Raw genomic sequence first — 23,906 nt, 5'->3', positions numbered from 1 at the left:
TCATGCCTTTTTTAGTTGTCTCCCACTGAATATTCCCTGTTAGTGGAGAGCTGGTTATACTGTGGCAAACATAACAATTTTCAAACCTAAATAAAGGTCTTTTTGTTTTGAAAATGGCCATTTCCTAGCCGTTTTGTAGATGCTTTGTGCTCAGTGCATTTTTCTTTTGTGACCAAAAAAAAAAGTCCAAGGAAAAAACGCAGAAAAACAAGCCATTGGGATGTTTGTGGAACCAGCATTCTTAGTAGACATCCCAGCAAAGCAGTGGGGCATCCTAGGGGGGCACTACAGTGGATTTCACATAATAGGTCCCAGGTACACTCCGCTCCATGGATAAATCCTTCTTATCTGTTCCCTTCTCCACTACTGCCAACTCCAGACCGCGCCATCTGTCTCGCTGCACCCTACGCCTGGAATAAACTTCCTGAGCCCCTACGTCTTGCCCCATCCTTGGCCACCTTTAAATCTAGACTGAAAGCCCACCTCTTTAACATTGCTTTTGACTCGTAACCACTTGTAACCACTCACCTCCACCTACCCTCCTCTCCTCCTTCCTGTACACATTAATTGATTTGATTACTTTATTTTTTGTCTATTAGATTGTAAGCTCTTTGAGCAGGGACTGTCTTTCTTCTATGTTTGTACAGCGCTGCGTACGCCTTGTAGCGCAATAGAAATGCTAAATAGTAGTAGTAGTACACATCTCACCGTTACCCCCTTACATTGTATGGGGAGCCCTCCAAAACTCACCAAACACCTACTATAACCAATTGTACAAGACTATAATAGACCTTATGTCTTCAGGTGTTACCTATATGTGGGTACACTAGGTTGTTGGTGGATTTTGGACGGCTCACACTTTCCACCACAAATGTACCAGTTAGACTGGGATATGTGCCTGGGTCACTTTCTCTACAGTGCACTGCACTGACCACTAGGCTACTCCAGGGACCTGCTTGCTGCCCTAATATGACTGGCCATAACATATGAAACTGTCATAGAGGCTGGTATGTACTGTTTCTTTTACATTTTTAGGGGGTGAGAGAAGGCCAGTGACAACTGGGGAATAAGAGGGTCATTTCTTAATCTCTCCAGTGGTCATTTAGGGCACCTTTTTGTGACTTAGTCGTGATTGAAACAAGTGTAGACCAAAACGTCTAAATTTTAGCCTTAGACACTTTTGCTTTGTTCCATTATGGCAGAAAAACATCCAAGTTTTTGGAACGTTCAAGTACCGCACCAAGCCCCCCCCCCCCCCATGCGATTTGGATGCACTGCAGACAAACTGCAAGAAAAATGTCTTAAAATGTGTTTTAAAAAGAGTGTTTTTACTGTTTTGAACAAAAAAAAAGTCCATCTGCTTCTGTGTGCTGTTTTTCCTTGAACATAAATATTGCCATACTGGGACAGACCACAGGTCCATCAAGCCGAGCATTTTGTTTCCAACAGTGGCCAATCCAGGTTACAAGAACCTGGCAAGATCCCAAAACAGTAAAATACATTTTATGCTGCTTATCCTAGGAATAAGCAGTAGATTTTCCCCAAGTCTATTTTAACAATGGCCTATGGACGTTTCTTTTAGGAAGCTGGCCAAACCTTTTTTTTAACTCCGCTAAGCTAATTGCTTTTACTAATTCTCTGGCAAAGTATTTCAGAGTGTAATTACACGTTGAATGAAGAAATATTCTCTATGATTCATTTTAAATTTACTACTTTGTAGCTTCATTGTGTGCCCCCTAGTCCTAGTATTTTTGGAAAGAGTAAACAAGTGATTCACATCTTCCTGTTCCACTCCATCATTATTGTATATACCTCTATCATATCTCCCCTCAGCCATATTTTCTCCAAGTTGAAGAGCCCTAGCTGCTTTAGCCTTTCCTTGTAGGGAAGTCGTCCCTTCCCCTTTATCATTTTCATTGCCCTTCTCTGTACCTTTTCTAATTCAACTATAGATATTTTTAGATGTGGTGACTAAAATTGCACACAATATTCGAGGTGTGGTTGCACCATGGAGCAATACAAAGACATTATAACATCCTCATTTTTGTTTTCCATTCCTTTCCTAATAATACCTAACATTCTATTTGTTTTCTTAGCCGCTGCCGCCACAGCACACTGAGCCGAGAATTTTAACGTATCATCAACGATGACACCTAGATCCCTTTCCTGGTCAGTGATTCCTAATGTGGAACCTTGCAATATGTAGCTATAGATCAGTTTCCTCGGTACACTGCCGACACGCCCCCCGTGAACTTTGGTCATCCCCGCGATGGAAAGCATTTGAGGACGCCCAAAATCGGCTTTCGATTATGCTGATTTGGGTGACCCTGAGGGAAGGACGCCCATCTCCCGATTTGTGTCACAAGATGGGCGTCCTTCTCTTTCAATTATGCTGCTGATAGTGCAAAATGTCCAAAGTCCGACTTAGATGTCATATCGAAATTGCCTCTCCGCATAACTTTGTAAGTCTACGTGCTTTGAAAGTATTCCTCTTGGTGTATTTTTTAAATTGCACCAGGTTAGATACATTTGTGCATTATTATTAGAGAAACATTTTTCTGTTAGTGCAGTGTGTTGTTTTATCTTCTTTAGATTACTGTAATGGCATACACTGTCTTCTACCTGCTCAGTTAATCTAAAAACTACAACTTTTGTAAAACATTGCTGCTAAGATGTAAAAAAAAGGAACAATTTGATCATGCTACCCCTTGTTTGGTTGGGCTTCATTGGCTTCCTATTCATGCACGCATGTCTTGTAAATTGGCCTGTTGGATTTACAAAATGTTTGATGGCCTTTGTCCAGAGTATTTGATTACATCTTCTTCTTTTCCTTTAGCTTCTACTTTTTTCTAGAGCAGGCAACCATCACCTTTTGTATTTTCTGCCATATTTTGGTGTAAAATACAAAAAATCGGTACAAACATCTTTTTAATACCAAGCTGTCCAGATTTGGAATTGTTTACCTATTTCAATGAGGACATCTCCTACCTACCTTTCTTTTCTGAAAAATTTGAAGAATATTCTGTTTCAGAAATTTTTCGCGTAATCTTTTTTTTCTTTTATTGTTTACATTTATAGTTGGAATCTGCTTTATTTATTTATTTGAGACATTTATATCCCACATTTTCCCAAACATGTTTGGGTTGAGTGTGGATAACAGGAAACAATACAAGCAGGCTGCTCCTCATAATGGCAGGTCCAGACCTGCTGTAAAATTTTGCACGTTAAAGGTAGGTACTCATGGTATATGCATTGGTCAGAATGTTCATTTTAATACTATCGAACTCTTTGTCATGCATTTTCATAGGGTTTTTGGTAGCTGCTAATGGCAAATGTTAGAGCCATGGAAAACCCCTTTGTGCATTACTCGCTAAATAACATTTGCTTTATACTGGCTACAACCAGTGTAAAACAAACATTGCCAGCATGGTAAGCTTTGTGCATTGGGACTTTAGTGTGTAGATACGCTCAATGACAAAACTTCAGAGTTGTTCGTGCACAAATCAAAGGACTGCAGACTTAGGATTTGTTCAGTCTCTTAAAAAAAGCACAATAAAAATCAAGTCTAGACTTTAAAGGGTCCCAAACAATGCATCCGAGACAGCGCTGGCTCCTTTAAAGTAAAACAAAGAATTAAAATGATTTCAAACACAGAATCTAATTCTAAGCTTACTTTTTAATAACATAGATTAAATTTGAAAAAGGAAAATCAAATCAGTGCGTTATTGGCATTCTGAGCATTCCTGGGGGAAACAGACTCAGGGGAACGAAAATGGTGCACTGTTCCACTTTTTCATATAAATTAAACTGCGGTTTTAAAATGATGCTGCAGTGGGCTCTGTTCAAAATTGAGTTTCAAAGTTGAAATTCTAAAAATATCGATGGTAATTCAGAAGGACCAAACTGAGGGGTTACAAGCATGAATTTAGAGTTAACCATTCGCAATTTAAAGATGCAGACAGAACTATAAAGAGTAGGGGTGTTATTTCTGTTGCACTTTTTCCGTGTGTGCATAATTTATCATTATGGTACGGAGGGTTTTAGTCAATGCTTCAATGTTAATTATTGAACTGTGTAGGTATTCTCTGCAGAGCAGGGGTTCTTGAACCAGTCAGGTTTTCATAATGAATATGCATGAGATAGATTTGCATACAATAGAGGCATGTCGAGCAAATTTATCTCATGAAAATTCATTGTAGGTATCCTGAAAATCTGATGACTGCGTGTGTCCTGACAACTGGGTTGAGAACTCCTGTACTATAGTGAGGTGCTGTGAAGTAGGGGCTGCTTAATGGATACAGGCACTCTATGTGTGATGGGGAAGGACAAGGAGTTTGAACCATGGCCGCCGAGAGGGGGGGCAGGGGGGCAAACTTCCCTGGGCCCAGGCCTCCAAGGGGGGCCTGGCACCGAGGTCTCTCTCTCTCTCTTGCTCCTGATGGGACCTGAGTGATTGCGTCGTGACAGGAGCAGGAGAGAGAAAACTGTGGTGCCGAACCTTCCTTGGAGGCTGGGGAGGACCCAGAGCTTCCTCCAGCACTGCTCTTCTGCTTTTCCTCTCAGGCACGCATGCTCGGTTTTGAAACTGAGCATGCCCTGAGAGGAAAAAGCAGCCGCATGGGCAGTCAGTCAGCGCTGAAGGAAGATGTCTTCTGCTGGCGGGGACTTCGTGATCCCAGCAAGCCAAGGTATTTCAATCCTGTTGCGGCAGCGGTAGTGATGGGGGGGGGGGGGGCAGCAGCGGCGGCTCTGCCCCAGGTCTGGTTCAGTCTCTCAGTGGCCCTGGTTTGAAATTATCTAGGACTGAATGTATGATAGTAAATTTCCTGAGCTGGGGGCAATTGTAATTAGGGATGAGCAGCAAGAAAAATTTGTACCATTCTTTTTTTATCCTTGTTATTTTTCTTTCTGTAATGAATGTCATCATGCATAGGCACTCGAGTGTGCACGATGTGCAGAGGGTGCACTCTTATTAAAAAGTGCGCACTATGGGCCAGATTCAATAAATTATGCCCAAATTGAGATCCCGGAAAGATCCGTGCTAAACTTGTATTCTATAAAGGTCGCTCTGCGCAAGTGCCATTTATACAATAGTACTTAGTGCCATTCCCATGTCCACCTTTTGGGTGCGAGTGCTTATGCCTGATGAAAACTGGTGTAAATCTCGGCACTCAAGTGGGGCGTTCAACCCATGAATTATATAACACTGTGTCTAAATTTCTGGAATGCCCCTCCCATGGCCACACCTCATTTAGGGGCCCTTTTACTAAGCTGCGTAGCAGATAAAAAGCCCCCAAAACAAAATGGCCATGCGGAAAGAAAACTCTTACTACGTGGTAATGTGGTGGGGAGCCCTTACCGCCATCCACTGAAGTGGCAGTAAGGGCTCCCGCAGTAACCAGGCAGTGCATGGCGAGATGCCCGATTACCACCAGATTACTGCTGCGCTAACCATTTCTGGGTCCCCTCCCCCGGAAATGGTGCGAGCTCTCGACCCAGAACAACCACTGACGGCCATGTTGGGTCGATGGTAGTCCCAGAATAGCAAGTAGTAAGCCTGCATTGAGCTTACTGCTGTTCTGTAAAAGGGCCCCTTAGGGTTGCATATGAGACACTCTGACGAACAGCATAACATTGACATTCACACTTCAGGCAGCCCTTAACACATACTTAAAATTTTTAAATAATTCAAACAACAATTTCTTTTTTGGAATAAAATTTGGCTGCAGCTTTATTTTCAAATATTAATTCATTTACTTAACATCAACTTAGTAACATATAATTTTCCACCAGGTTAACTTCAGAATGCGGTTAATAATGTTAAGCCCTTCGGTAACGAACTGGCTCACTTTCTCCCCACTTCACAGTGTGATTAATAATAATGTTAAGCCCTTCGGTAACGAACTGGCTCACTTTCTCCCCACTTCACAGTGTGATTAATAATAATGTTAAGCCATTCGGTAACGAACTGGCTCACTTTCTTCCCCCCTTACCCCCCTCCCCCCAGGTGACTTACGGTACCGTCAAGCCACCTCTTACTCATGGCGGTTCCGCCCACGAGTTCATTTCCATTTCATATATTTCATACAATTCCTTTAACCGCTTCTGGTGCCTCCTAAACCCCTCATCCAGGCACCCCTTTCCATTTAAAAGCTGCTACCATTTACCCCCAAATCCTCCACTTTCCCTAACCATCTCAAAATTTTGTCCCCACCACACACCCCCCACCAAGGGCGGGCTGGGATGGGTCTTTCACTCCCTCCTATTCACCCTAACCCTCTCCTACCTAACTAAAAACTAATTCTGAGCGCCCAAATCTTCCCTATCTTAGCACTTCTCTTCCAGCCAATCCTATCCCTTAATTCCTACCCAATCCCCTTTCTCCCTTTCCTGTTGCTAACCTAAACACTAACTACTTCCAAACTAACTCCCTCCTGCAACTCCCCCCCCCCCCCCCTTTCCTTTCTTCTTCTGGCTGCCTGGCTTCAGCCAATGTTAACACCCTCACAGCTTAACTGTGAGGGCTTCCTAACATTGACATTCACACTTCAGGCAGCCCTTAACACATACTTAAAATTTTTAAATAATTCAAACAACAATTTCTTTTTTGGAATAAAATTTGGCTGCAGCTTTATTTTCAAATATTAATTCATTTACTTAACATCAACTTAGTAACATATAATTTTCCACCAGGTTAACTTCAGAATGCGGTTAATAATGTTAAGCCCTTCGGTAACGAACTGGCTCACTTTCTCCCCACTTCACAGTGTGATTAATAATAATGTTAAGCCATTCGGTAACGAACTGGCTCACTTTCTTCCCCCCTTACCCCCCTCCCCCCAGGTGACTTACGGTACCGTCAAGCCACCTCTTACTCATGGCGGTTCCGCCCACGAGTTCATTTCCATTTCATATATTTCATACAATTCCTTTAACCGCTTCTGGTGCCTCTTAAACCCCTCATCCAGGCCACAAGCGGTGACAGACTCCATCTTGTCACCGCTCCCCCATAACCAAAGCTGCCGCCAAATCCTTCTTTAAGCAATCCTCCAACAAATCTTGGAGTGCACTCAAAAAGATATCAGTTCCAATATCGGACAGATGAACTCCATCCTGCCTATACAAACCTGCACAATCTGACGAGATCAAATCATGTGCTAACACCAAACCCCCCATTCTCCCCATAAATTTTGACACTTCCCAATTCACCCTGTGCCTCAACCGCTCAATACCTTTTGGATTAACTGCCCCCCTCCACACTCTTCTGGGAATAATCTGTGACCATACAATCACTGCTCCTGGAAAATAACTCATCACCTCCAATAATTCTGCTTTCATTAAACGAATTAACTGAACTCCTTTTACAGCACATAAATCATTTCCCCCCAAATGAATACAAATTAGAACTGGAGAAGAAAATCGCCGAGCTTGCAGTAATGCTGGCAACAACTGCTTCCAAGTCATTCCTCATATGGCCAACCAGCGGATTCGAATACCAAATTCCACCAATCCCAGGTTGGATCCCCACTTTTATTCCAGAGCATGCTTGTGTGCCCAAAAGACATATGAATGTCCGCAGATCCATACACATATGTCCAGAGGCAATACATCTGTAAAAGAAACTAGAACAATTAGCATAAACCTAATCACTTCTCATCCCGAACATACCCTTTATATCTATTAGACCTCCATCTTCCCACCCGCTGAATTAAAGCCACTGAACCCCCTTCTTGGGCTACATTGGAAGCAGCACCAATTCGAAAGGAATGTGTCCCATACTCCTTTGGCTCCAAACCCATATATCTCAAACCTTTCTTAAGCACTGCTGCAAATTGATACCTCGTTAACGGCATACCATTGCTATGCACCAACCAAACCTCACCCCCCACCGGTCTTACACCATTGAACTCCACTGCACATTGCACTGGACAAAATTCCAAAGTCTTAGCCGCTCGCAGACTAATCCAAATGCCTTTTCCATCTTGGTCCGTTTTAGACTTCCTTAAATATATACGCAACACCCCCTTTTCCACCACCACATCCCTTCTTCTCAAACCTTCATCATCCATAGCTCGCGTTGATGAAGCTACCAACTCCCCAACCCTGCAAGCTGAAAAGAAGGCTACCACAAAAGCCACCTGAAATAACAATATTTCATATTTTGAAAAACAAATATTGGTTAATACCTTGCACAATTGCACTACCTGTGCATAAAATAGCGGCCTCCTCACCCTCTCCATTCGTGATTTCCCATGTTCTCTGGAAAAACCACACAATAATTTACGAATCAAATATTTCCCCGCTGGATCTCCCCAACCCAGCAATTTAGACACAAATGCTATTGCAGCCATCGTCTGAGATACCATCCCAAACGACCATTTATTATCCACTGCAAAAGCAATAAGTCGGACCACTCTCTCTTCACAAATTGGGAAGACCAAATCCCAACCTCTGTCAGCCAGAAATGATAGGAATCGCCTCCATCCAACTCCATAAGCCTTCCAAGTATTAGGAGCTAATGCTCTCATCAACAGCGCCTCACAACCTCCTGAAAATTGTGCCACAAATCTTCGGACATCCGTGTAGGCTCCCAATCTGCTGACGGAGCTAAAGCTCTGAAACGATGTAACTGTAAACGAGATAATGCATCAGCAATCTCATTACAAACACCAGGCACATGTCTCGCTGTTAGCCATAAATTTAATTGCAAACATTTTAACACAATCAATCTCAACAGCTCCACTAACAGCGGACAACGCGAATACTGCTTATTGATTGCCCATACTACTGACATGTTATCAGAATACAAGGCAATCCTCCTGTTACACAACCTCCGTTCCCATAGCCACAAAGCCACCCAAATTGGAAATAATTCCAACAAAGCTATATTCTTGCACAAACCCATCTCTCTCCACCATTGAGGCCACTCTTCCGCACACCATGCCCCTCCAAAATAAATCCCAAATCCAATTTCTCCCGACGCATCCGTGAATAATTGTAAATCCACACTTGAAACCAATATATCTTGCCAAACACAAGTTCCATTAAACACCGACAAAAATTCTCTCCAGATTTGCAAATCCGCTCGCACTGCCTGTGTCACACGCACTCTAAAATGCGCCTTCCGCAAACCAACTGTTAACAATGCTAAACGTCTCGAAAAAACTCGTCCCATAGGAATCACTCTCGTTGCAAAATTAAAATGCCCCAACAACGACTGAATCTCCTTCAACGTCACCTTTTTCTTGATGCATACCCTATCAATCTCCTGACGCAAAACCACAATCTTTTCTTTAGGCAGACGAGACTCCATTCTCACTGAATCCAACTCTATCCCCAAAAACACCAATTTGGTAACTGGGCCCTCACTTTTTTCTTTAGCCAAAGGCACACCCAACTCCTTTGCCACCGTTCTAAATGCTGACATCAAGGAAGCACACTGCAATGAATTTTCTGGACCCCCAAACAAAAAATCATCCAAATAATGAACAATAGAATCCACTAACCTGTTCCACTACCCAATGTAAAAATGTAGCAAATGCTTCAAAATAATTACAAGAAATAGAACAACCCATAGGCATACATTTATCAAAATAAAATTTACCTTCAAACTTAAATCCAAGCAACCTAAAAGCTGTAGGGTGCATTGGCAATAAACGGAAAGCTGCTTCAATGTCCGCTTTTCCCATCAATGCACCTTTTCCCAAATTCCTCAACAAATCCACCGCTTGTTCAAAACTAGCATATTGCACTGTACACAAATCCGGATCAATAAAACTATTTACACCAGAACCTTCAGGATAGGACAAATTATGAATCAACCTGTATGTACCCGGCTCTTTTTTCGGTATCACACCCAATGGAGACACTACCAAATTTTTAAGCGGCGGGTCAGCAAACGGTCCTGCTATCCGCCCAAGACTCAACTCCTTCATCAACTTTTTCCGAACCACCTCCGCATGCTGAATCACAGATACTGAATTCTTGCACTTATGATCCAACACCGGTCCCTCAAACGGGATCGGTAAACCTTCTGAAAAACCTACCCACAGCAAATATGCATCACCACCACACGGATACAGACCCAACCAATTTTGTAACGCCGCTACCTTAATAGGAGAAGGGGCCTTGCCAGCCCACACCTGGGCCGCCCATAGCTCCTCCCCTCCCCGACCTTCCCCGACCTCCCAATCCCCCTCTTGGACATTTAAACACAGGGTGGAATCCCTGACAGACACTGCAACAGTGTCTGAATCTGCAGGCAGGCCTATTACATCGTCCTGCATTAAATTGGAAACAAGCATTACCAGGGCTACTCCCTTTTCCCCCCAATCCGCTTGTCCCCACACTTCCTCCTCCTGCCATTCCAAAACTCCCTGTTCGACCAATGCCCATTCCCCCGGTATTTCCAACTGAGCCACTACCATACCCGGGAAATCCAGCAGAGGCTCCCGAACGAAAGGGAGGATTAACCGAAGGAGTAAAATTAGCAATCCACAAATCCACATCTCTCACACCCCAATTCTCAGATTTGTCCTTCGCCAAACTCCGCCTAAACTGCTCATCATAATTTACCCAAGCCCAACCTCCATACATTTTATAAGCTCTCAAAATTAAATCACAGTAATTCCATAAACCCGGATAAAGAGCAGGTTTCTGACTTCCCAACACACTCGCAAAAACATGAAAACTTAACAACCAATTCATGATTGTCTTTGGTACCCTCCCTCTTTTCTTCTTTCCTTCTTCCTTACCCCCATCCTTCCCCCCATTAACATCCCTATCACGCACTAACAAGGCAAATACATCTATATATTTTCCTTTTAAAATTCTCTGCTTCCATTTTAACGTTATATAACAATCCAGAGGGGCAATATTACATAATGTATGACCCATCCTCGAACCCATAAATATACCTGCCATTTGATTCTCCCGCATCCCACTTACAACATTCCCCCTTTCCACCTCTACTTCATCCGAAGAAGATGAAGAAGACCCTGATGAATCCCAGGAGTCTGAGGATTCCCATACCTGCATAGGATCACCTGTTCCACCCCTCCTCTGCCTTTTTTCACTATCCAACCGTCTTACCACATGACACAAATTCCGCAAAAATTTTTTATTCCGCAGCTTCTTTCTCAAACCTTTTCCCGTCACCCCTTTTTCCCAACTACCCCGATCTCTAACCCCCTCCCGTACTTCCCCTCCCCCCCCCGCCCCCTTCTATATCCAGATACACACAATTCCTCCAACTCACCCATTGCTCTCCCAGAAGAAGGCCCCTCCAACGGATCCTCCGCCGCAGCATCCTGCAAAGGAACATCACCACGGGTCCGCATACCACCTGCCATCGCACTGGTTGCCGTCCCACATTCCATCCTGCTACCCCTCTCCTGCTCAATATTCAATCCCACCTGACACCCCATTTCCACACCTTGTCCACCACTCACCCCTTCTGCAACATCAGCATCTCTCCCTATATTCCCCATACCCCCTTTTGCACTCCCCCCTCCAGACACATTCATCCCATGTTTCTTTTTCCACTCACTTTACCCCCACTTTTCACAATCTTCTTTGGCCCCATTAAACAGTATTTGATTTATTTATTATTTACTATTATATATATATATATATTTATTTAATATAATCAATTACCCACAATCACTCACTCTCCCCGCTCCCAAGCAAACACCCCTTCAATTTTGAGTCCCTTAATCTCTCCTTTTAAAAGGTTACACTGCTGATTTAGGTCCCCTAATTTGCCCATCCAGTTCCTGACCAGGGTTGCACCTGCTTAGCTTCCTGCTTTTGCCATGTGACATACACCTTCACCATGTGGGTGGCCCCCAATAAAAACTCTACCCCTCCTCCTCACCTACCCAACTCACTGTTCACACTTTCTTTCCCCACTGTAAAATCACCACAATCCAAACATATCCATCCAATCCCTCCCCTTCAAACTCCCAAAATTACCCACGAAACGCTCACCCCACCCCCCTTTACACACACATATGTCACCCCCCACTTGCACAGCCCCACACACCAAATAAAACCGCCAACTCCCAAATTACTTCCTTGCTCCGCTTCAAATAAACACCCCCAACACATCGCAAACCGGAAGTGCCTTCCCAACACACTTTAACTCACCCACCCCCTCCCAACGTAACACACACTTCAAAAACCCCGTTTTTCCGCCCAGCAACCAAAAACCAACCCAAATCCCCCTCCGTACTCAAGTGCCGTCACGATGTTTTCTACGATGCCACTGCCAAGCACCAGCCTCCCCCACCTCAGGTAATCTTTAAAGGGGAATCAAACCAGCAACCTTCTGATTACAAGCTCAGTGCTCTAGCCAGTGCTCCACTGATTCGACATAAGAATTCTTTTCGTTTTTTCACTTTTAAACCCCCCCACAACTTCTCTTTCACTCCCTCCTATTCACCCTAACCCTCTCCTACCTAACTAAAAACTAATTCTGAGCACCCAAATCTTCCCTATCCTAGCACTTCCCTTCCAGCCAATCCTATCCCTTAATTCCTACCCAATCCCCTTTCTCCCTTTCCTGTTGCTAACCTAAACACTAACTACTTCCAAACTAACTCCCTCCCCCCCCCCCTTTCCTTTCTTCTTCTGGCTGCCTGGCTTCAGCCAATGTTAACACCCTCACAGCTTAACTGTGAGGGCTTCCTTATATAATTGCTCATAGGCAAAGGCATGCATAAGCCCAAATTAGTGCCAATTAATATAAATAATTGATTGTTAATGGCTTATTATGTAATTTGTTTGTGTATCTGCCCAATATGTGCAGAGTATGCACTCTTTCCAAATGATGAGTATATTGTTATGAAAAGTATAAAGTAGTATAAAACTCTGAATAAATATAAACCATTGAATGAAATTTCATAAGATAATAAATAGTATAGGGTGGTGGTGGCCAGAAACTGTTGAAGACTGCAATAAGTAAGACACCCACGTGTATAAGACAACTAAACACAGTGCGTTATTACTGAGGTGTACTGGTTTACGACAAATGCAGAAGAACAAAAACCTCCGCACAGGTAAAACAAAGCAAACAGTCACAGCAAAGGAGATGAGATAGATGATGACCAAAAAACTTCTATTGGACTCAAACAGTTCACAGCAAACGTTTATTGCTAAAACCTGGACTCGACACGAGTCGTGTTTCGGGAGCTCCAGCCTGCCTCAGGAGTCCCTTAACAGTACAAAACATATACATAAATCAATAAAAATATATTGAACAAGGAAAAGCAGTTTATACATACAAGTCTTTATACTGTACATATAAAAATAATACATAATTAAAATATGCCCCATATTAGTATATGGAGGATTTTAAGAAGTGGTCTGTAAAAATTATGGATCTTAAATCTTTTTAAAATGTCACTAATAAGCTATGGTGCATATAACTAAAAGAGTATAATAAGGTACCTGTATTTTATTTCTATGGCATGGGGGGCATTCCTAGCAGTAATCAGCAGTTGGCACTTGCTGGACGGTTACCACGCAGGTAATGCCTGAGCCTTTACTGCTAAGTCAGTAGGTGGCGTTAAGGGCTCAGGCCACAAATAGACACGTGATGGTTTTCATTTTGCCACACGTCCATTTTCCTGCCCCAATCCCCCCTTTTTTCCAGATGCAGTGGAGAAATTGTCCAGCACACGTCCAATATAGAAGCCCACACTACCGCAGGCCACTTTTTGGCACGCCTTTGTAAAAGGTCCCCTAACTGACACAGAATTTGAACCAAGAGAATAGAGTCTTACAGAGTGTTTGGATGTTGCTCAGGTATGCTGTCAATATTCCATCTGTTTCATCTAGGGAAAACACAAGCTCATTCACTATAATTCAATACAGATTTGACAGTTTGCATAGATTTGCAACCGATTTTCTTGTGGGTTCTCTGAAAAGAAAATGGTCATTTGTTGTTGTGCTGTTAACACAATTGTACGTTTTATGTCAAGCTTTGTCTGATGTACATCACCTTGGGTGAATATCTTCATAAAAGGTCTTTTTGCTAAAGGCCATTAAGAAATGGGCTTAGCACATTTAAACATGGGACCCTAAGTCGCATGCTAATTTTTCCATTAGCATGCAAAGTCCAAGAAAACAAACAGGCAAGACCTGCAAACATATTAATGCGGGAGCACTTACCAAAAAAAAAAAATAAATCTTTTTTTTCTCATGTTAAGCGTGCATTCGCACTTTTACGGGTCCTTTAAGCTGCGCTAGAAAGCGACTGGTGCTGTGAGTAGCACATAGGTTTGCTCTGCACTCTGTCCACTTTCTAGCACAGCTGAAAAATGGCTGCATTCAGGGCTTTTTAATATGGCCACATGCTAATTTCCCAATGCGCGTGGCCATTACCACCGGGAGCCCTTACTACAACCTATTTAGGAGGTGGTAAGGGCTCCCAATCCTGTAGTAATTTTGTAGCACATGGTAATGCGCCTGCACTACTTGATTAGCACAGGCATGCCCACTCTCTACCCCCAGACACACCACCCGCATATAAGATGGTGTTTAACCCTGCCTAGTGCATCCCAGAATGCACTGGGCAGGGACTGAGCACTGCCATTTTGTTCCAGTCAGGCCCGAGGCAGGAGGGAGGAGCCGTTGCTCCTGCCCTCCTGCCTCCACCTTGTTGTAAAAGTACAGGGAGGGGCGGGGGTATGGATCAGGTACGGGAAGGAGGGAGGGAGAGGTGGGTGCCTGCGCAGGTGAAGGGGTTTGGTCCACTGAACCACCAGGGACAATGTTTAAAAAAGGTTCCGGGGTCACGGTGGGGAGGGGGGTCGTGGTCCACTGGACCACCAGAGAAAGTTAAAAAAAAGATTGGGGGGTTAGGGTCCACTTGACCACCAGGGAAATAGCAAGATGCAGGGGGGTGGGGATGTTGTGGGCCATTGGACCAACAGAGATTTTTTTTTTTAATTTGGCAGGGGCGTCGGGAGATGAGAGGTAGGAAGCACAAGCAGGCAGCCTTTATAGCTTCCTGCTTGTGCTTCTCTCCTCTCCGACAGCTCCAGAGCAGCCGTAAAATTTGCTCATTACATTAGGGCTGATCTGGAGCTAAGTATTCCGTGGAACACACAATAGATTACGAATGAGCTCTTTAGAATACTAATGAGCTCATTGTAATACATTTGCATGAGGTTCTCGGTGGCTGCTAACGGCACACATTAGAGCCACAGAAAACCCCTTTGTGCATTCCTAGCTACATAAACATGTGCTTTAGACTGGCTAGAACCAGTCTAAAGCAAACATTAATAGCAAGGTAAACTTTGTGCATCTGCCCCCCAGTCATCAACAGCTGAAATAATATTATTTTGAGGGTCCAATAATTTTTTTAGCATTCGCACAGAATAATATTATTTGAGCTATTAATGACTATTTGATGACTGACTGTGATCTTGCATTTATAGATATGATCATATAGATATTTTGATGCTGGGAATCTATATTTTTGATGGGGGTGGAGAGTGGGCATTTCTGCTCTAATCGGTAAGTGCATCTATATTGGCACACACTAACTGAATAGTGCAGGATTAGCGCGTGAGCCCATACCACTTGTAAAATAGCTGGCGGTAAGGGCTCGCGTGCTAATTTTTCGGTAATGACAATGTGCTAATAGTAATATTGTTGCATGACCATTAATTCAGAAAATGGAAAATTGGCTATTTTCCAGCTATGGTAAAAACAGTCTTAGCTCGCAGGAAAAACGCATGTAAGGATGTGGTAAGGCCACTTTCTACTGCAGCTTTATAAAAGGACCCCTAAGAGAGATTTACCCCATGACATTTTTTTCATGCTGCAGAATAAAGTACAGAAACTGACTCAAGTCTGTGCCACAAAGATGTATTTCTAGACATAATGTTTTGCATACTTCTGAATGCCACAGAACAGAGGTTAAAATAAAGATGGGTATAAATGAGTAGGTTTTTATGGATTTGTTTGCATCTGATCTGTTTCAAGGTTTGTTTTTTTTCCTCCTGGTGTTCGCTCAACTGTTCTCTTAACTGAATTAATTTGGTCAAATAGGATATTGATTTTTCATATTGTAATTGAATTGTACAGCATCTCAAAGAGAATGGAGTTAAATACTGTTCCAAGGTGAGGGAAATGGGTGAAGAGGAAGTAAATGTTTTGATGGATTTAGATTTGAGAAGCATACAACACTTTTTATTAACATATAAAAGAGATAATTTTATAAAGGCTGTTTTATGTTCAGAAAAAAGTATTTTATAAAATTACCCTGTGGCATACAAATTTGCAAGTCTGTGTGCTGTCAGAATAGCATGTAATATCTGTGCTGCACATCTCTTGCCCACAAATCTTCCTAGCATCTATCAAGGTGGGGGGAGGGGGTCGACAATGTCTAGGGGTCAGATAGGAGTGATCTCCTGTTAACTTCTGCTTCTGCCCCTTCCATATCCTGGCTTCAAAATCACCTTAGTCAATCCTTAGTAGGGCTTAAGCTGCCCGTATTTTTGCATCTTATTATTATTTAATTCTTGTTGCAATAACATTGCAGGGGATACGCTGGGTATACCCTCAACAGTTAGGGCACAGCTTTGCAGATAAATTGCGGTAAGTGCGCAATTTTACCACACTTTAGTTAACAGGCTTCATAGTAACGTGAGTAACATAGGGTCTTGTGTACTAATGCAATCAGGTTTTAAACTTACTACCCAGGTGGCAATTCTATAAGAGGCTGGCAGTATTTAGGTGCCTACTTCAGAACATAGTGAGCCTATTCTATAAGAACACTTAAATGTATAGGTGTTCTTATAGAATACTAGTATAAATCAAATGGTAAATGACGTTTAGTGTGAGCAAGTGCAAAGTGATGCATGTGGGAAAGAGGAACCCGAACTGCAGCTATGTGATGCAAGGTTCCGCATTAGGAGTCATTGCCCAGGAAAAGGATCTAGGTGTCATAGTTGATGATACATTGAAACCCTCTACTCAGTGTACAATGGCGACTAAGAAAGCAAACAGAATGTTAGGAATTATTAGGAAAGGAATAGAAAACAAATATGACAATGTTATAATGCGTCTATATCGCTCCATGGTGTGACCACACCTCGAATACTGTGTATAATTCTTGTCACCGCATCTCATAAAAGATAGAGCAGAATTTGAAAACATACAGAGAAGGGTGACGAAAATGATAAAGGGGATGGGATGACTTCCTTATGAGGAATGGCTAAAGCACATAGGGCTCTTTAGCTTGGAGAAGAGATGGCTGGGGAGAGATATGACAGAGGTCTATAAAATGGAGTGCAATGGGTAGACACGAATCATTTGTTTACTCTTTCCAAAAACACAAGGAGTAGGGGGCACACAATGAAGCTACTAAGTAGTAAATTTAAGACAAACCAGAGAAAATATTTCTTCACTCAATGTGTAATTAAACTCTGGAATTTGTTGCCAGAGAATGTGGTAAAAGCAGTTAGCTTAGCAAGGTTTAAAAAGAAAAGCTTTGGGTAATTTCCTAAAAGAAAAGTCCATAAGCCATTATTAAGATTGACTTGGGGAAAATCCACTGCTTATTTCTAGGATAAGCAGCATAAAATCTGTTTTACTGTTCTGGAATCTTGCCAGATACATGTAACCTGGATTGGTCACTGTTGTAAACAGGATACTGGGCTTGATGGACCTTTGGTCTGCCCCAGTATGGCAATGCTTATTTTCTTGTGTTCTTATAGGCACACATTATGAGAGGTCTGTGGCTGCAACTAAATATGGTATTTCTGTAAACTAACCTCCGGATTCTATAAATGGTACCCAAGTCTGTGCACGAACCTGAGATCTGTGTGCAAATAAATTAGTTAATGAGCCATTAACAATCAATAAGTAGCTGCTAGCAAATATTGATGTTAATTGGCACTAATTTGGATATGCATTCAGATCTGGCTGTATACGATTCTATAACAATCTGTGCCCAAATCCTCTCACGTGCAACCCAAAAGGGGTCATGGCCAATGGAGGGGCATGAATGGGTCAGGGGCATTCCAATAAATTATGCACAGTGATTCAGAATTTGGGGATGTGTGCACAAGTGGAGTACCAGGATTGACACCAGGTTTCAGCTGGCTTAAGTCTTTGTGCTCAAAGTTGGGCACGAGAATCCTCACTATAAAGGACACTCATCTCAGAGCACCATTTATAGAACAACACCGAGCACTGATTTTTCCCAGTACCTATTTTTCGGCACCATTTACTGAATGCCCCAAAACACAAGAGTGGAGGTGTAGTGTAATGGTTAGTGTAGTGGGCTGAGAACCTGTGGAACTGGATTCAATTCCCACTGCAGCTTCTTGTGACCCTGGGCAAGTCACTTGAACCTCCATTGCCCCAGGTACAAACTTAGATTATGAGCCCACTAGAGACTGAAAGGTACCTGCATAGAATGTATGGAAACTGCTTTGGTTGTTCCCACAGAAAAGGCAGTATATCAGATCTATGACCCTTGCCCATGCTCCTTCCCTATGAATTCCCTCTTGCCTTTACACCTTTTATTAAGCAGCAATAAGCCCACCGTGGGCTTGCCGCATGGCAATCTGGAACTACCACTGGCCCAATGCGGGTGTCGTCGATAGTTCCATCCCCAGCGCGAGGCATTTCTGATTATCCAGCACCACGTGCTGCCCAGTTACTGCCAGGTTACTATGGGAGCCTTTACTGCCACCTCTAAGGGTGGCGGTAAGTGCTTCCCTCCATTTCATTTTTGGCCATTTTTACTTGCTGCAGTATATGAGACCCTAGCACGTGGCAAAAATGGCTGCCGATGCTAGCACAGAGCCCCTTTTACTGCAGCTTAGAAAAGGGCCCCTAAGCCATTTCACACATAAAGTGTAGAACAATGCTTAGCATGCGGTTGCCATTAACACACGCAAGTCTATACCACACGTAAGGCTTCTTTCTGTTTCTGTGAGTCTGACGTCCTGCACGTACAACATGCAGGATGTCAGAAACAGAATGAAGCCTTCCGTGGGAAGCAAGAGGACCTCGGCTGGCGGGGTTTGGGGTCCCCTGCCAGCAAAGGTAGCCCACGACGACGGCGGGGGAGGGTTGGCAGTGGGAAGGGGGGTCGAGAGGGTCATCGGCAGGGGGGTGCAGGACCAAATCTACGGGGGCCCAGGCCCCCGTGGCCCCACGTAGCTACGACCCTGGTCTATACTAACCATCGAGGATGGCAGTATTCCATAAATTTAAGCGTGCAAATGGCGCTTATATTTATGTGACCTCTTATAGAATTAGGCAGATGGTACCTGCAAAACCTCTGTGTTATTTGTTGGGGGTGTTCTGAGCCCTTTCACATTCAGTTAATACATAGAAACATTTTAATTAATACTAATCCCCTATTTCAATATGGCGCTCAAAACTGCATATGCAAGTTTGGGCACGTGACCAATTTGTTTGCTTTTGCTAGGCCAGTGTACCTTTGGTAAATCACTTCCAAACTGCCTTCAGTATTGCTATATATTTGGCATATTTAGACACTGTGGGGCTGATATTCAGCTGGCGGGAGGCAGCCCACATAAGTGCCGTGGTCAGCGCTGAGCCCGGATATTCAATGCCAGGCCACTTCCGGTGACCAGCACTGAATATCCCTTTTTTTTTAGATGGCTATAACTTAACCAACTATGTGAATACTCAGTGCTGGCCAGTTAAGTTAATAGCAGGCAAAGAGAGGACTGCTATTTATGCAGTCCGATTTGTACCTAAACTTAGCCAGCCAGCACTTGAATATTCGCTAACCATGAATATACAGCGAAGATAACCGGCTATTTCCCACTGAATGTTAGTGGTTAGCCTGTAAACACTATTTAACCAGCCAGGAGCCATTCCTGGCTGGTTAAATAGTACTGAATAATGGGGGTCCTTAGCTTTTCTTCCTGAGCCATTACGTCCAGCTCCATCTCTGGCCGCCTTTAAATCCAGGCTAAAAGCCTACCTGTTTGATGCTGCTTTTAATTCTTAACTTGTCACCTGCTCGTAACCTTTATCTTGTCTTCCTCTCTTCAATAGTCCCTTTTCCCTATGTGTCCTACCTGTCTGTCCTACCCTTATCCCTTATTTGTCCTGTCTATCCTGATTTAGATTGTAAGCTATTTTGAGCAGGGACTGTCTTTTTCTTCATGTTCAATTGTGAAGCGCTGCGTACAACTGGTAGCGCTATAGAAATGATTTGTAGTAGTAGTAGTAGTAGTTCTTCTTGAATATTATCTGTATCTTGTCAGTATTGCTGCTTACAAATGTCACTTATGATTTCACTAAAATAATAGAACTGAAAAACTGTTAAGGTATCTTATGAACAACATAATTTTTACATCAGCATAATAGATCTGCTAGACATAATTGCTCTAGATGTTGTGCAGGAATCACCTTTACTTATTCTGTTTCCTTGTTATTGATTTTCGGCAGCTCCGCCCACGGTGAGAATTGTACATTCAGGCTTGGCCTGTAATATTGAAGAGGAGCGTTACTCAGAGCGAGTATACACCATTCGGGAAGGAGAGACCCTGGAGCTGACCTGTCTAGTAACTGGCCATCCACGGCCACAGGTGAGTTGGGAACCTGTAACAATGTAGCAGACGAAAGAAAGAAAGAATATTCACTGCACAATACAGAAAGATGAAATTGAAATCATAACATGCTCGTAATACATAATTTTATACAGCTATGTGAATTATTACTAAAAGTTATTCTCATACAGATTTTTCAATAACTTTTATTAGTAACAATTGACTGGCACAGTGGTCAATACAGTCTGCTTCAAGAACACAGCTCAACATTGATTTAAAAATTGTAAAAAAAAAACCCACCTATATACAAACAAGAATATTACAGCAAAATTCCTCAGAACCTCATACACACAATATTAAAGATCCAGTTTGAATGGAATATAATAGCAAAATGTCTTTGGATATAGATATTTTAGCTTCTGTTCAGTTTAAATAATCCGTGGTGAATCAAGTTTGGCACACACGATTTTTTTGAGGCATGAACATAACCCTTAAAATGATCACCAGCACCTATAATCCCCCTCCTCTCCTATCCCCCTCCCACAACATCCCCCTCTTATAATTCCCCTCCCTCAGAACTTCCTCTCTTTCCAATCCCCCTCCCCCCTGAATGTCCTCTTCTTCTGATCCCCCCTCTCTCTGGAGCATCCTCTGCTAATGATCTTTCCTCCCGGAACAGACATATTTTGTATACCTGAACAAATGTTAACAGAGTGTGAACTAAAAGCTTTGTGAGAAAATACAGACGTTTACCTATTTATACACGGTGTCTAAAAAACACGGGAACCCTTACATAGTTTCAAAACACTTTGCAATTGTTTAAATACTTAGTATGGCCTTTGAAAATACATTAGTCCAAACTTTATTAGGAAACACCCATAGCAAACGCTTTGCGACGTATGCCTTATTTTGTCGTAAAAATTTAATTCCATCTTTATCTTCTTCACTAAACGCCATTTTGCTAAAATGGATCTTAAAGGTCAATTCCTTAATGACATCATTTTGAAAACTGGATCATCCAGTTTTTAAAGCATCTTGCAGTAATACCTGTCAATAATAGTAATACATTTTTAATAATAGTACATTTGTTTTTGGTTATTTGGAAAAATGTTGTGTGCGTTGGTGGGGGGGGGGGGGGAGAGGTCCCATTATTTTCAGACACTGTGTAGGTTCTTAGCTTGCAGCAGGCATTAGGAAGCATTCTGACTCTAAATTAAGATTTTGCAGTTCTACTGCTATGTTGAAGGGTCACTTAGGATAACTTTAATTTGGGTCACAGAAAGGTCAATTTACATCTTGTGCTAAGCTATTGTAAATCATTCTTGAAAGTGGTAGTGGAGTTTTAATAACTATATGGTCAGGGACCAGCCAGCTGAAGAGCCTAACAACTTGCACTGTGTTTCTTCACAATTTCTTTTTCATTCGTAGCATTACTTTCTCAGATGTTAAAGATAAAATTTGCAAACAAAACTGAAGACCATATTTGCTGAAGTGTGATAAGGGAATAACACACATTTTCTGCCAAATAATACACATTCACTGGTAAAATTGTGTTATTTGCATTTACATACACTTTTTGTAGTACAGTGCAAGTTAATGAGGTACCTGTGGTACCATGGATGACCATTTGAGCACACAAGCAACCAAACCACAACTCAGAAGCAAGAAAACATCTTTATTATTATTGTTTGGTTTGAAACATTAAATAAGCCTGTCTTCCTTCTCAGGCTGTCAACACAGAAGTTTGACATAAAGGTTTACCACAAACACTAGAGAGGCCTGGATCCTTAACAGGCTTCCCAGTTCAATCTCAGAAAGTTTCTCTAAGCAGTTTCTGGCATATACTACTTATCATTTCTAAAGCGCTACTAGACGTACGCAGCGCTGTACACTTGGATTTTAGATTGTAAGCTCCTTGAGCAGGGACTGTCCTTCCATGTTAAATTGTACAGCGCTGCGTAACCCTAGTAGCGCTTTAGAAATGTTAAGTAGTAGTAGTAGTAGAGTCCCTGCTCGACAGAGCTTAGAATCTAATTGGTAACGCTAGAACATACAACTTTTGGTTTGGCCTTCCTGTGCGTGCACATTGGCAGTCAGATGATCCTGAAATTAGTTACCAACATGGTTTTACATAGTGGTAGGCCTTGTACTCTGCTTGGTCAGTGGATCAGTGCTCCAAAATGGCCTCTCATGGGGTGGTGGGGCGTGGGAAAGGCAATAACATAGATATGTTTCAAACACCTTGTTAAATTCCCCTATCATTTTATCTAAATACAGTTGTGAACATTTCTCCAACATATGTATAGGTCGTACTGTTTGATATTACTTGAGATATCAAAATGTCCAGCTAGATTGGGTACCTTTTTACTATCTAGAAAAGCTTCTAACTGCCTTGGGTAAAAGAATATATAGTGAGTATTAGCATAAATAATGGAACTGTCTTTATCTCTCAGTATATCTGGAGCATAAATGGATGTATTTTCAAACAACCTTCATGTTTTGAGAACATACAAATCATTATTTATTTCTGTTCTAGACCATGTTCAAAAACTTAATTTTCCATGTGATATATTTTGATTTACAGAAATCAATATAGGGGCTCATTTTCAAAACAGAAAAAAAAAATCCAAAAAGCATCATGAGGTGGCAGAAGGATGTTTTTCTCTCAAACACATCCAAGTTGTAATTTTCAACACCCTGATTTTAGATATTTTGCTCCACAGTTCCTTTGAAAATAATGTTACCTATGTGAACTGAACTTGCTATAAAAGTACTCACAGGAGACCTATATGTCTTTATCAATAAGTTTGATCTAAGTGACTATTATAAAACTATCCTCCTAGTGGCTAGATTCCAGGCCCATGTTTGCAAGGATCCAGAATGAGTCGTGATGCATAGGCCTTGGCTAAGGACTGTCACCACATTGGCTGGACAACTCTTTCTGAGGAGGAATATAAAAGGCGTGGGGAGGGTGGAAATCCACACTTTGTTCCAAAGGAGGTCTTGTGGCATCAGATCCCAGTACTGGTTTCAACTGAAAACTTTTTTTTTATTATTTAATGGAGCTTTTTATTAGCAAATGAAAGGGGCTGCAATGAGGGCCTCTTATGCCCCCTGATCTTGCAAATATGTATGCTTCAGTGTTTGAAGACTGTTATCTCAGGAGAAATAAAATTGCTGATAAGTTATTCCTGTAGAAACATCACTTCCATTACGTTCTATCCCACTATTCCAGGACAAGTAGTTTTGTCCATCGACCAGCAGGTGGAGATAGAAAATCCAGAACTGAGTACTACTACCTAGCCACTTGCTAGTCACCCAGTTCCTCAGTATCTTCTATCTCCAGCAGGTGGT

The 23,906-nt window shown here is 42.3% G+C and overlaps 1 protein-coding gene across 1 annotated transcript in view; it reads left to right on the top strand.

Moving 5' to 3' along the window:
• Nucleotides 1–23,906, top strand: part of MDGA2 (MAM domain containing glycosylphosphatidylinositol anchor 2) — a 1,114,501-nt gene that overhangs the window by 442,052 nt on the left and 648,543 nt on the right. The window contains exon 2 of the mRNA XM_030214886.1: nucleotides 20,452–20,591. Coding sequence (XP_030070746.1) covers nucleotides 20,452–20,591 — 140 coding nt within the window. The remainder of the gene's footprint in view (nucleotides 1–20,451; nucleotides 20,592–23,906) is intronic.

Source organism: Microcaecilia unicolor, chromosome 9 (genome assembly GCF_901765095.1).
Source record: "Microcaecilia unicolor chromosome 9, aMicUni1.1, whole genome shotgun sequence".
In the NCBI taxonomy this organism is placed as follows: Eukaryota; Metazoa; Chordata; class Amphibia; order Gymnophiona; family Siphonopidae; genus Microcaecilia; species Microcaecilia unicolor.
This window is presented reverse-complemented; position numbering and strand designations above follow the sequence as displayed.